Source organism: Myxocyprinus asiaticus, chromosome 36 (assembly GCF_019703515.2).
Source record: "Myxocyprinus asiaticus isolate MX2 ecotype Aquarium Trade chromosome 36, UBuf_Myxa_2, whole genome shotgun sequence".
Taxonomy (NCBI): domain Eukaryota; kingdom Metazoa; phylum Chordata; class Actinopteri; order Cypriniformes; family Catostomidae; genus Myxocyprinus; species Myxocyprinus asiaticus.
The window spans coordinates 23,863,844-23,879,016 of NC_059379.1; the positions used below are offsets into that span (position 1 = coordinate 23,863,844).

At 37.6% G+C, this 15,173-nt stretch overlaps 1 protein-coding gene across 1 annotated transcript in view; it reads right to left on the reverse strand.

Annotated features, from left to right (window-relative positions):
* LOC127426778 (extracellular serine/threonine protein kinase FAM20C-like) overlaps positions 1 to 15,173 on the reverse strand; it is a 63,340-nt gene that overhangs the window by 8,791 nt on the left and 39,376 nt on the right. Inside the window, exon 4 of the mRNA XM_051673807.1 lies at positions 4,082 to 4,174. Within this exon, the coding sequence (XP_051529767.1) occupies positions 4,082 to 4,174 (93 nt within the window). The remainder of the gene's footprint in view (positions 1 to 4,081; positions 4,175 to 15,173) is intronic.

The window sequence follows — 15,173 nt, forward strand, 5'->3', positions numbered from 1 at the left end:
ATACCTTCTGCTGACAGGGCAACTTAAAAAAAATCACCCTGAAAAACAACTAATGGATGGGGGCCTAAGGGATAAAAGCACTTGAAGCTTCTAATTGCATAGACATGCTGACAGAGATGACAGAGAGAGTTTGTGTGCAGAAGCGTTCTTCTCCACTCTCTGTACAATACATTACTCAAGAGGCAACCGTGGGACAAATGAAAGCTCCTTTCAAACCACTCTCCTCCAATACTGTCATCTTCCTTAAAGCCACACTACAATGAGCGTTTCCCATCCACTAAAATCAGATAAATAACATTACCTTGTCAGATAAAGCCGTGGTGGGCTTGTGAGGACACAGAGGCCCACTGGGTGATGGTGCTTTAAAATAGAAATAACAACCTGCACTTTTGCCTAACCCAGATGAACTTTATTTAGAAAAGAAGGCGTTTTTTCATGCGTCTTGGTTTGTGCTTTCTACCCACACGCATGCCTGTGTGCACCGGGTGGATTTTACTCCCGGCCAGATGTTTAGACGTAAGCAAGAAGGACCAGGCCCATCTGGGCCAGGCCTGCTGAATAATGATATTGTGCCCATGACTCACGCTGGGTTCAGTTTGACACAGTGCTGGCCAGTGCCGGGGAGAGAACATCACTGAACTACACTGTAACACACCATCCGTGTCAGGGATTTTTACAGAGCGTTCACACCCATCCAATCAAAGTGAACAAATGAAGGGAAAAAGCTGAAGGTGGAAATGACCTATCATTGTAATAATTCATAAAGTAAATATTTGTTCTTTTCATTTGACAATGAATTGAATGATTGCGATTGTTTACTAAATAAAGCAATGTTGTGAAATCTGAAAATTGGAGACAATTTGGCTGTATGTGATTTGATAATTTTGGGTCTATAATTATTTCCAGAAATATGTAGAAGACAAATGTAATTGGAGGGACAGTCAAGCATATATGTGCCAGAAGCTGATTGGGCATCTGGGTTTGTTGGTAATGAAATGCATTTTGGATAAGAAATAAACATGGAGTAAGTAATATCGCACTTGCTGCATGAGTGTTGTTGTACTGAATATCAGCATGATCACAGGTAATCAACGCTATGCCAATATTTGGTACAACAGCATGATTGCGAGTATGATATTGTTTTTATACAATAGTACTATAAACAAGAACTTAATATTGAGTAACTTACATTTCAGATACAATACGGACAGTCATTTTGTCTATTTTTGATCTGTTAAGCAAAGTTATGATTAGCTCATACTTACGACTGAATAACTGTTGTGCTGATCTTTAGTACAACAGCACTCTTGCTCATGTGATATTGATTTATACAACAGTTCTATAACTGTTCTATACTTTTAAGCCCTATTCAGATAGGATTACTTTTATAAGGGGATATTGGGTAATATAATAAAAAATTAGATTTTAAGCCTGTGCAAATCGGTCATATCAGTCATTTTTCCAGACCTTTTCCAGACTGTCCCCATGTTGGTAAAGATTACAGCGTCTTTTACCTTCTATAAAACGGCCGGTAAAATAACCACAGTTTACACTAATCACGTGCAAATTGATATAATGTAAGTGTAAATATTACCCAATCTCCTGTGAAAAAGGAGTTTTCTTGAATTTTTGCACTGTTTTTAATATGGAGGCCTTTACAAAAAATCCAGAGCTCTGGCAAACTGGCTGCAAACTTGCCACAAATTTTCCATTCATTATTTTCACATGAAAATGAGCTTGTGATTGGCCACAAATGCTTGCCAGAAGTTTGCAGCTCTTCACTGGTAGTGGTGAACCAACTGCAAACCTTTGGCAACAAAGGACAATTTGAAGCAAGTTTGCCGCAAAGCTCATTTGCATGTGAAAAAAATCAGTGGCGAATTTGCGACAAGTTTGTGGAAAATTTGCCTTGAACTCTCTTTTTTAAGGGGGTGCTCCTGGATGCTGTTTATTTTATTTTTTTAAGTTTGTACCCAATGTTTGGATAAGAAATGGGTAAAGGCCCCTCCTGGGGTAAAAGGCACCTTTGATTTTATTTTCTCTCAAAACATTAAATAGCATCAAAAACTAACACAGGACTTTCCTAAACACCTGTTTGTCACTATACACTGGAACATTTTCCTGATCTGATCTAATATTTAATCATTTTTAAAATGTTGCAAATTTACTGTATATAGCTCATGAATATCCTTGAAATTTTCACATTTATTTTGAGACAAAATACTTAATTGTCATTTTCAATTTTGTTCAAGGTGATTATATATATATATATATATATAAAAGAAAATAATTAAACAACTGTCCAATTAGTGAAAAGATAGTATTTTGGGTAAAAGCCCCCCTGTTGCAGGGGCAAAAGGCCCCCATTAAACCCATTGTTTATCTTAAGTGGGGTGAATAGAACTGTTTTGAAAAATGTACAAAGTGGACTCACATTAACTGATCCAATCACAGTGGAGATTCATGTTTATAGAATACTTGAAATGTAATGAAATGTCAAATGTGATTGAAATGAACAAGAAAATATGCACCCTTTTCTGAAGTGGTTAGTGTTAATAAGCATTATCTTTTATAATTTGTTTCTAAAAAAAAAAAAAATAATATTGCTGTCTCAAAAATATTTGCATAAGTTGACAAATTGTGCCCTATAACTATTGCCCCGGTATCTACACTATATCAATATAACCTCCCGGGGGCCTTTTACACCAAGTGAGGGAGCCTTTTACTCCAGGTGTGAGGTATTTCTTTAATCTTGATACACTTTGTGACCAGAAAAAAGCTAATATTTCTTAAGGTGTGCCTTTAGCCCCATTGTACCTTATTGTGTGAAAACACAGAGCCAGAAGATGCAATATGAAAACAGTAAGAAAATGCAAACCACTTATGGGAGTATTTAGGCTTGTGGCAAATTTAGGTATGATTTCTTCTGCAGTAGCTTGCCTAGACTAACATATGCATCTCCCAACACACAATGCATTAAAAGTAATATGTTTGGCATGACGACAATACGTAATTGACGAAGACATGGCCATCTCGGCAATTTCTACAAACATTGTTAATCCCATGCAAATTGACATTAAACATTACAGATGTTGGGATTAGTCTGTAACAATTACTTTACAGACCAGTGTCCAGAAAACTAATTCTATCCAAATAGGGCTTTAGACACAATATGGTTATTTATTATGTCTATTATTGCTCCGCTAGCTAAAATAGTTTCAAACAAAACCAAAGCAGGATCAACACTTGCGTCTTCGAGCAACACACAGATTAATAACCTGTCTGAAATGCCGCAAACATGGACCAGCTCAGTGATACAAACAGGGAAGTGTCCAAGTGCTGTTACACTAAATATCGGCACTCTTAGAATGCCACTTGCCCAATAAAATTAGAGGACCAGAATTAACTGTTGTATAACTGGGTATTATTATAATAATAATACTCGACTATTAAGTTCCACAATAGATGCATTGAATTTTCACTATCAACTCCATGCATTTTACATCACTATAAGCAGACATTGTTGGATGGAGCTCCATTAGTGATCAGATACAGACTGATGTGTTTGTGTTCCTTCATAGTGATTAATTATGTTCTCTCTGGATTTGGTCTTGTATGAGTGTTAAACTGCAGGTTTCAGGCTGCTTACTGCCCCAACATACACTCACAAAATGTACTTTCACACATACATATAAACGCAAGCTTAAACGTGCTGAAAACATGCAGAACACACCACAAGCATTATGTGCAGTCACATGCACACTAAACATTCTTATGTCAACAAATGCTGCCACAGAGATACATACTGTATGTTGTGGGCAGAAATAGAGTTATCAAACATGTATTGCACCCTACAAAAAAGTATTGTGGTAGTACCATGGCACAGTGATGGTTTCAAACGGTAATACTCTGGTTCTGAATGGTTTACTTCAAAGAATACCGTGGGATTTCATGTCCAATACCATAGTAATTTTTTGTAAGTGGCATTTGATGCATGCATACATACATATATACATGCAGAGACAAATCAAAATGTGTAGACTTTAATGACAATTATGGCTCCAGGTAAGTAGCCCTTTACCTGTCTAGATGATATGCTGCTATCTCTGCATTGTGCCTCTCGAAATCGGAGAAGTAGAAGAAGTCGGGTGGTGTCTCCTGCTCCCGTGTCTGCCTGTTGACAAAGGTTAATCTGATGTAAGCCCCTTTCATCAACAAAACCATAATCACAGTCCTAGCCCTTGAAACTAAACCCACCCTCTGAAGAATAAAGCAAAGTTTAAAAGATGTCCCTCCATTACTTCTGGATTGTTGTGAACTGCCACAAAAAGTATTATTTTAATCAGTGTGGCTCTCAATAAAATTAAAAGGAATTCTAGGAACATAGAAAAAACACGTTAGGAAGAAAAACATGTTACATGGGAAATGTGCACTGTCCTTATGTGAATACGCTAACTTGGTTTCTATTGCTTCAATTGCTTTCAGATAGTTCCGCCCACTGTGAAATCTCATTGGTCCATAATTCTGCTCTGCAAAACTGTATATTAAAAGGAAGGCACTGATGTGTTGTTGTGGAGGCAGTCAGATGCAAATGTCTACCACAGTGTGACATCGCAAAATGTGAAGGAAGTAGAGAAAGAGTCGTTCTGGCAGCTTGGTTTCAACAAATGCTCTTTTTGTAATAAGAAGAAAGTTTTGAGTTCTGAAACTGATAGTGGGTTTTTTTTAGTACAATGACCTCATATATGTCAAAAGATTAAGAAAAATTGTACTCCTCATGTCATGACCCCTTTTAAACATCAAGTATATTCTGATTGGCCATTTCACTTTCGGTGGGGACAGAAAAATTGTTTGTCGCTTGAATCTTGTCACTTCACACCTGGTTAGAAGGACATGACTGGCTTACATCTTGGCTATAAAGAACATCTCGTCGAAATTCATGACATTTGCATGAGCACTTAAAAATAGACCAAACAATAATAAAAACAATATTGTTTAAATCAATAATAGTAGGTCAATGGAGGACATATCAAGTTCCAGACAAGCATCTTTCCACAAACAAGAGCCAGAAACTATTTTTATCCACCAGCAGGACTTCATACGTTCCCGCTGAAATGTTTTCAGCAGACTTCATTTCAAACATACTTGAGATTTCTCTCTCTCCTCTCTTTCCTTCTCTACCTCTTCTGAATGCTGTCCAAATGTCAGAACAATTAAATCCAGCTGGGATCTCCGCTTTCTCCACAGTCTTAATCATGTACAGTAAGAAGACGGTTCCAAACAATAACTTCTCTAGGAACCAAATCTTGTCACGTCCCAGCGTCTTTCTGGCAAAGCGAACAGCCTGAACCAAAAGCAAGGTAGCCATGTAGAGGAGTGCCAGTTCTGTATTGGAAACAGATCCCTATCTTGGCAAAATCAGGCATTCAGTATCGTCCTCAGCTGGTGGCAGTCGTTCAAGGCGCAGCTGTGAGGCTGAAACACTCACCGATCGTTAAATAACACAGCATGAGACCTGTCAAATGAGAGTCTCCAACTTCACATTCTTGTGCCGTTCACTCCTCGAAGCCCCGGATAATATCACTTGCTCGCCAAATGTGAACCTCTTTTCAGGCATGAAGAGAATTAAAATGGATTTGTGTTTCTGCCGGAAGAAACAGGCCTGCTTCTGCTATGAACCCAAAAGTGTCCTCGCAGTGAACCCGTTGGACCCTTGCCCTGAGATGCTCAGATGTTTCACTGACAGAGAAGACAAAGCGTGCACGCATGTGCGAGAATGTACCAAAATTTTGTATTGCTTTACCTTGCAGTTTCTGTATCCTGTAAACTACATCAGTCTGTTCTCACAGCAGTGTTTATACCTCAATGTCTAAACTGCAAAAAAAGTTCACAATCACTCAGTATTTTTATCTTGTTTTCCAGTAAAATTATCTAAACATCTTTAAATGAGATACATTTACTTGAGAAGCAAAATTACACATTGTTTGACATCTGGTCAAAAGGGCAATTTGCTTTCATTTTAAATTAAGTTTTTTTTTTTCCTCACTAAATTTTGTTAGATTTCTCTGAAAGCAAGTCTTAATATGTCATTTCAATTCTCAAGTAAATGTATCTTGTTTTAAAGGGACAGTATACCCAGTATATATGTGTTTCTGCTGAAAGAAATAGGCCTACTTCTGCAACCAAACCCAAAGTGTTTTTGCAATGAATATATTTGACCTGAGATGCTCATGTTTAAGAAAATAACTGTGAGAGAACGTACCACAATTTGGCTTTGCTTTAGTTTGCAGTGTCTGTAAACTTCATCAGCCTGTTATCACAGCAAATATCATACCTCACTGTCTAATGCACTGCGAGTGTATTATTATGTCTCTTATACTTATTGAGCACCTCCACTGCAGTGACAGCACTTAGCATCTGCACAGATCTGCTTCTGCACTACACTACAATGCTTTTCATCAAATATGATTTCCATCAAGGCAAATTCAGTGTTTAACAAGACTATCACGCAAACATTCCAAACAGAAAAACTAGGCTTTTTAAGTGGCTCTGAGACAGCAGCTGATGGCGAAAGCCTCCATGGAGTGTTCTGTGGGTGGAGAACCCTAAACCCCCTCCTCTCGTGCTGGCACTCCAGACAACCTTGTTAAGCTGGAGCTTGAGAGCTCTCATTTATTCCTGTAAAACCCCAGAGAGACGCGAGGAAAACAACACTCAACTGGCTGTTGGACCAGAAAATTATAACAAAGGAAAGCAGACACAGGCCAGCCTGTCACAGGGTCAAAACAATCCCTTAGAAGGATTCGGTAAAGCTTTTAGTTTCTTACATAGACACAAATGACACTTCTGAGAGAAGAAAAATTCCCTCTGTATTAGCAATAAGAGTTTATGAGGCACTAAAAATAAAAACGAACAAAATAACAAATGGGTTGGCACAAGAGACAGTTCGACTCTCTCTGTGTGGAGATTTAGAGCTTAAAGGGATAGTTCACCCAAAAATGAAAATTCTCTCACTCATGTACTCACCCTCATGCTATCCCAGATGTGTATGACTTTCTTTCTTCTGCAGAACACAGACAAAGATTTTTAGAAGAATATATCAGCTCTGTAGGTCCATACAATGCAAGTGAATGGTGACCAAAATTTTGAAGCTCCAAAAAGCACATAAAGGCAGCATAACAGTAATCCATACAACTCCAGTGGTTAAATCAATGTCCTCAGAAGCGATATGATAGGTGTGGGTGAGAAACAGATCAATATTTAATTCCTTTTTTACTATAAATCTCTTTTATGCTGCCTTTATGTGCTTTTTGAGATTCAAAGTTCTAGCCACAATTTACTTGCATTGTATGGACCAATAGAGCTGAAATATTGTTTTAAAAATCTTCTTTGGTCACACTTTAAATTAGGTGGCCTTAACTACTATGTACTAACATTAAATACATACAAGTTTATGTATTTACTGTGTAACTACATTATGTTCTGCAAAATTCCCACATTTGCTGATTCTGAGGTTGAGGTATGGGTAGGTTTAAGAGTAAGGGTAGGGTTGGGTTAGGGGTAAAGTTAACAGTGTAACTACACATGTAATTAAATGCAAGTACTTTAAATGTAATTACAATGCAACAACATGTATGTACATAATAGGTTCATCAATTATAATATGTATCAAATGGTTAAAAACCTAGTAGTTAAGGCCACCTAACATAAAGTGGGTCCTCTTCTTTTGTGTTCTGCAGAAGAAAGAAAGTCATACACATCTGGGATAGCATTATGGTGAGTAAATGATGAGAGAATTTTCATTAAACTACCACTTTAAGGTGATTTGTTTCCATTCTATTCTCTTCAAAAATGTGTTCAGTGGATGTGGTTCACCATAAAATATGCCATCTGAACAAACTCTTAAAGACCCCATTAAATCATTTGAGGAGCACAGTTTTCTGATCCTGGGTTAGTTTATTTCCTATTGAAACAGGACGTTTGGGCATTACATATAGAAGGGCTCATATATACTATATATTTTTTCTCAAATAGCCGATATCCTTTAGTTTACGTCACAAACATGAATCATAATTTTACCAATGGCTTGTCACTTGCAGGGGGAGGGACATTGTCATTCTAAAGAGCATTTGATTGGAAAAAAATCTGTGTAGTGCAAGATGATTCATCAATAAATTTTTTTTCCATAAGAGAAAGACTGTACATTTTAAAAGCATCTGCTAACAGTACATTTTGTCAGCATTTAAGGAATAGTTAACCCAAAAATGAAAATTTGCTGATAATTTACTCACTCTCAGGCCATCCAAGATGTATCTGAGTTTCTTTCTTCATCAAAACAGAATTTAAGATTTTTAGGATTTCATTTCAGGCCTCCTCCTTTAAACAATGCAAGTGAATGTACTTTTGTAAAATAAATTTTTTTGACGGTCCAAAATGCATATTTAGGGTGCATCAAAATAATCCATATGACTCCAGTCGACAAATAAAGTTCTTCTGAACCCAAACGATAGATTATTTTTAGAATCAAAACAATACTTATATACTTTTAACTACACATGTTCGCTTCCGTACAGCTCTGTGAGGCGCACTCAAGAGAGGTGTATTCGGGCTCAAATAGGTAGGGTTGGGTGAAAAACTCCATCTCCTCTTCTCTTCTAAAATCAAAATCCTCTGACATCATGTTTGAAATTGTTTTGGACTGTTTTGGTTTGTGAACGGCACTTGGTCTGTGGTCTGTGCAATTTTCTCTTGTAAACAATGATGCGCTTCCTGCCTCCTCCTCCACGTGACGCGTGACCTTACCAACGAGCTTACGTCATCCCTCTCAAATATTGTTTTGTTTCTAAAAATAATCAATCGTTTGGGTTCAGAAGAACTTTATTTATCGACTGGAGTCGTGTGGATTATTTTGGTGCACCCTAAATATGCATTTTGGACCGTGAAATAAATGGCGTACATTCACTTGCATTGTTTAGAGGAGGCCTGAAATGAAATCCTAAAAGTCTTAAATTCTGTTTTGATGAAGAAAGAAACTCCGATACATCTTGGATGGCCTGAGGGTGAGTAAATTATCAGCAAATTTTCATTTTTGGGTGAACTATTCCTTTAAGGAGTATACTATCATATAGATGTCCTTAAAGGGTTTGGTTACAGATAAATTAAAATTGTGATGTCATATCCTCACCCTCATATCGTTCCAAACCCATGACTTCGCAGATGTTGGGGCCCGTTTATACTGAATACATTTTTGTGTGTCCACACTCTTTCAGCATCTCATGTAGAAACACTGCATTTTTTAGATGCCATGTCAAGCTAAAAAAGAAACGAAATGTTTAAAAGTATTTTTCAAGACATGCATTCTGTTATATTTGTTGAGTCTAGCTTTTTTAGCGCAAGATTGCATTCAGCCTCAATGGCCCCTTGGGCAGAATGTTGTCAATTGACAGCCTCAGTAATCTTATGGACAAAAGATGCAATGAAAGTAAATGGTGACTGAGGTTAACATTCTGCCTAACTTCTCCTTTTGTGATCTACAGAAGAAAGAAAATATGGGTGGAACAACATGAAGGTGTGTAAATAATGACAGATAATCAATTTTTAGGTGACCTGTCCCTTTAAATGTAACACACTAAACGCCACAAAGCTCATTTGAGATTTGATGAGGTCTTAAATGACACACTTATTATGGCATACACTTCAATAAGCTCAAGATGGGCGTCTGGGATGTGTGTAGACATCTTAAAGCTGACTCTGCTGAGAGAATTATATCTTGAGTGATCAAAATTTGCTGAGGGTGCTCTCCATGACTCTTGCCAGACAGACAGGTTATCAGCACATACACGCTGTCGCACATGCTCTGATGGTCATAGCTACACGTAACAGCTTGCTTTTCAAACAATGAAACAGGAGTGGATGAGAAAACTGCTGATAGACAAAGTGCAAAAGACAGACAACCGCAAAAACTAAAACATCAGGAAATCAAACTAACGATTAAAAAAGGACACAATATCTAGGACACTATTTCCTGCCAGATGCCTTTGTTGTCTTTACACTGAACAAACACCGAAAACAGCTCACACAAAAGCTTTGAAAGCAAATTCATCACAGAGACTGATGGCTACAGCACTTGTGAAAGCTTATTCCAGCATTCTTAGGAAGTGTGTTGGTCAGTTTGTGATGGCGCAAGGAGACACAACAATGTTCAAGCAGACACTTGGCCTTAAGAGAAAAACTGTAGGATCGAGAGCTTCACAAGATATTTTCCACAAGGGCCACTCTGTGACTTTTAAACTGTGAATGATTATCAAATTGAGCATTGTTTAAACTGCAAAAGCATGCTGAGGTGAACTTAGGAGCTAATGTCATGGTGTTGGGAGCAAATATTACAGGAGGAGGGTCCAGGTGGAGAATAAAGCTGCTTTCTGTGGCCTGTATGTGATAACAGGCAACAGGTAATGTCAAGAGGCAGCTCATTTTACAAACTTCAGTAAGCACTGTTTCTCATTGTGCTGCATAACATGGCCAAAGAACACTCAACATCTTGGAAGTTGTTGGAGTTGGAAAAGGCCAAGAATGCGCAGAAATGCTGGTATAGGCTATATTTAGTCATGAACAAAAAACTTTCCCTCCCTTTTGTAAATGTGAAACAAAAAAACAAAAAAAGACCGAGTATGTCTATAGAAACGTGTCAAAATAAAAGCTGGTGTAATATTTCTCTGTTTGGAAATGTAAGTGGTTAATGCTTTTCAATCTCTGAAGGACGACCTCTCTTGAGTTAGGACTGAGGCCAGCCCATTCCTCCTTGCCGGCCTAGAAGTGCTACTGGCAGGTCAGCGGGGATGTCTGGTATTTAGTGTTATGTCTGACAGCAGCGGTAGAGCCGTTTATTGGTGACGAGAGTGAAAAAGGAGACTGATGTCGGCCTTGAGCCTGCTTTATGTGAGAGGATATTCAGCCATGCTGTAAAAATTCCACAGAGAAACACTTTATTCCATGTCTCCTTTCTGTCTCTGAATGCTAGTTTTACATTAGTGTTGTTTTTAAAGTCTGACATGCTAAAGCTTATCCGGGTGTATTTCTGTATGTGCTTATGCATGAGGTGAGAGTATACTGTATTTTTCAAAAAATGTAACATATGAATTTGAATTTTTGGGCCCTATTTTAAGAGCGCTATGCCTTAAGTGCAGCAATATGCTGTATGTCATACATGCAGAGTTAATGGGCATGGTCATGATGAAGTTTTGATATTTTAGTGCAAGCATGTGCTAAGTTTAGGCACAAGTGGGTTGGTGCAACTGAGCACACAAAGTGCTAAAGGGCTGGGTCAAGTGCAATTTAATTCTGAAATTCTTTCCATTATTGCACCGTCTGCATCCCATTATATATTCCATTTCATGTCAAGCTACTTCGATAAATGAAGATAGCCCATTCACAAGAATTAGGTAGTGTAAATGAGCTGTATGTAATGCATTCGGCTGTGCTACTGTGGATCACGATGTATGTGTTGTATGTTCTCTATTAGCCTCTCTGGGACTGTTGGCTCTCAACCAACTCGTCATGTCTCACCTCATTAAAATATGCTTTACTTCTCTCCCATTGTTCATTGTTTTGTAATATATATTTGTTATATGTTTCTCTGTTTAATGTTTTATGTTTAATTTCTCTACAGCGTTCTTGAGCTTTGAAAGGGTGCTATACAAAATAAACTTGTCAATATTATTATTATTATTCATATTGATCTACTGACACACAGATCATGGCTAGTATTGAAAGTGATCAATAGCTCTTTGATTTCATCTGATGGTGGAATCCCCAAACTGCAAATGCAGGAAATGAGTTTAGACATTTTTCAAACGTCTAAGTGCAATTACCTACTTCTCAGGAAAATAGCAAATTGTGCTTTGCGTCACTTCATTAACACACAATATACCCACAGTTTGCGCACATACACCCACAAAAAGCGCAAAAACTCCCACCCACACCCACTTGCACTTTGTGCTGCCACGAAAATTGTGCTAAGAATTAGCATTCTTACGAAAATTGGATAAGACATATAGTGCACGGTGGTTGCGTTTAGCACTGCACCAAGTGCAGTCATGGAAACAGAGCCTTTAGTGTTAACATGATTGTCATTCTATCTATTGGAATACAAGGAATACATACATTGGGGTCCAAAAGACTGAGACAACTAGTGAAAATGCATCTCTTTTGCATTTTTCTAGTTTAATAGTCATTTTTGATCAAATCTAGACAGGCCCCATTTCCAGTAGCCATCACTCCAACACCTTATCCTTGAGTAATCATAATAAATTGCTAATTTGGTACTATAAAATCACTTGCCATTATATCAAACACTGCTGAAAGCTATTTGGTTCGTTAAATGAAGCTTTGTCTTTGTGCTTGTTTTTGAGTTGCCACAATATGCAATAGACTGGCATGTCTTCAGGTCAATATTATGTCAAAAATAGCAAAAAAGAAACAGCTTTCTCTAGAAACTCATCAGACAATCATTGTTTTGAGGAATGAAGGCTATACAATGTTTGAAATTGCCAAAAAACTGAAGATTTCGTACAAAGGTGTACACTACAGTCTTCAAAGACAAAGGACAACTGGCTCTAACAAGGACAGAAAGAGATGTGGAAGGCCAGATGTACAACTAAACAAGAGGATAAGTACATCAGAGTCTCTAGTTTGAGAAATAGACGCCTCACATGTCCTCAGCTGACAGCTTCATTGAATTCTACTCGCTCAACACCAGACTCAGGGGTGCAGGCCTTGCAAAGAAAAAGCCACTTTTGAAACAGAAAAACAAAAAGAAAAGGTTAGAGTGGGCAAAGAAACACAGACATTGGACAACAGATAATTGGAAAAGTGTGTTCTGGATCTTAACCCCATTAAGCTTTTGTGGGATCAGCTAGAGTAGACTGTGAGAAGTGCCCGACAAGACAGCCACATCTATGGCAAGTGCTACAGGAAGCGTGGGGTGACCTGATGTCACCTGAGTATCTGGACAAACTGACAGCTAGAATGCCAAGTATCTGCAAAGCTGTAATTGCTGCACATGGAGGATTTTTTGATGACAACTCTTTGAAGTATTTTTTTTTTTCAAATTGTAATAGTAATTTTTCACGTTATTAATGTCCTGACTATACATTGTGATCAGCTGAATGTCACTTTGGTGAATAAAAGTACCAATTTCTTTCCACATGAGCAAAATCTGTACATTATTCCAAAGTTTTGGCCGCGAATACACCATGTTCCAAAGTATTATGCACATGACATTTTTGTTTGTTTTTCCGAAACAGTCAGTATGATTAAGGATTTTATTTTATCCTCAACAATTATTTTACAATGTGCATGTTATTACATGTGAAAGAACTGATAATGTCAACAGCTTTATTGATATTTTGAAAAAAATAAATAAAAAAAAATAATATGTTGTTCCAAATAATTATGCAGAATGCACTTTGAAAACATTCAATGGGTTATAATGAACTCAAAACAGAAATCTGTCATATGCGCTGCATGGACAGATCATTTTTCAAAAAATAAACACAATTTAAAACAAAAAAACTATTAACAGTTCAAGTTACTTATTAATATATGAGCCCTTCTTTGAGATGACTTCAACAACGCTCTCATCCATCGAACTTGTAAGTCCATGTATAGTTTCTACCAGTATTTCATTTGAGGATGCCAGTATTGCCTCCCAGAGCTGTTGTTTGGAGGTATACTGCCGCTCACCCTCATAGATTTTTCTTTTAAGGATGCTCCACAGGTTCTCAATAGGATTGAGGTCAGGGGATGATGGTGGTCACACCATGATTGTTTCTCTTTTTATGCCCATAGCAATCAAGGAGTCAATGGTGTCTTTTTCAGCATTGGATGGTGCGTTGTCCTGCATGAAAATCATTTTATTTCGGAAGGCACGATTCTTCTTTTTATACCATAGCAGAAAATGGTCTGTTAGGAACTCCACATATCTTGCAGAGGTCATTTTGACACTGTCAGGGACCCTAAAGGGACCTACCATCTCACTTCCCAATATTCCAGCCCAAATCATCACTCCACCACCTCCTTGCTGATGTCTCAATCTTGTTGGAACAGGGTGGCCATTCACCAACTATCCAGAACTCCATCCATCTGGACCATCTAGTGTAGCACGGCATTCGTCAGTGAATAAAACTATTTGAAAATTAGTCTTCATATAATTCTGTGCCCACTGCAAACGTTTCTCTTTGTGAGCTTTGGTTAGGGGTGGCCGAAATGCAGCTTAATGCACAACTGCCAGCCTCTGAAGGATCCTGCATCGAGAGGTTCTTGGGACTCCAGAGACACCAGCAGCTTCAAATACCTGTTTGCTGCCAACAGTGGCTTTTTTATAGCTGCCCTTTTAATAACATTAATTTGTCTGACAGAAACCTTTCTTAATAAGCCTTTATCTGATCGAATTCTTCTGTGCTGTGAATCATTCACAAATCTTTTGACAGTCCGATGATCTCTATTCAGTTTTCGCGATATATCAATTGTTTTCATGCCTTTTGCAAGACATTGCATTATTTCATGCTTTTCATCTTCAGAAAGATCTTTCTTCCTCCCCATGTTGCATGAGAACTGTGACTTGCTTAATAATGTGGAACAACCTCTTTAAGTAGGTTTCCCTTTAACTAAGATCACCTGGCAAACTAATTAACTAACCTGTCTGAGACTGATACCAGTTATTTTAAAACATGAGTAATAAAACAAACAAACCCTTTCTTTGAAAAACTAAAACCTGAATGTTTATTTTAATGAAATCCTACTGATATGTTACTTGCATAATAATTTGGAATATGGTGTGTATATATATATATATATATATATATATATATTAGTATTTGTTATGTCCCACTTTTGCTTTAATGACAGCATGTACTCAAGCTGTCATTGATTCCACAAGTTGCACACTTGCTGATCAACGCTGCATGATTTGAGAATGTTCCAAAGACCATCTGTGTGCTAAAAATCTGACCTTTTGTGCAAAGGCGTTAACATGGTCAGTGTCAAAGGTTTGCTTTCTTTTATTAGTGACCAAGAAATAGTGCAAAATTTTAAATATGTCTTATTCATTCTTATATTTCTGTTTATTTCCAGGTCCCTGGTTTTCAAAGTGGTTTCAGACTTTTGGACCCTAC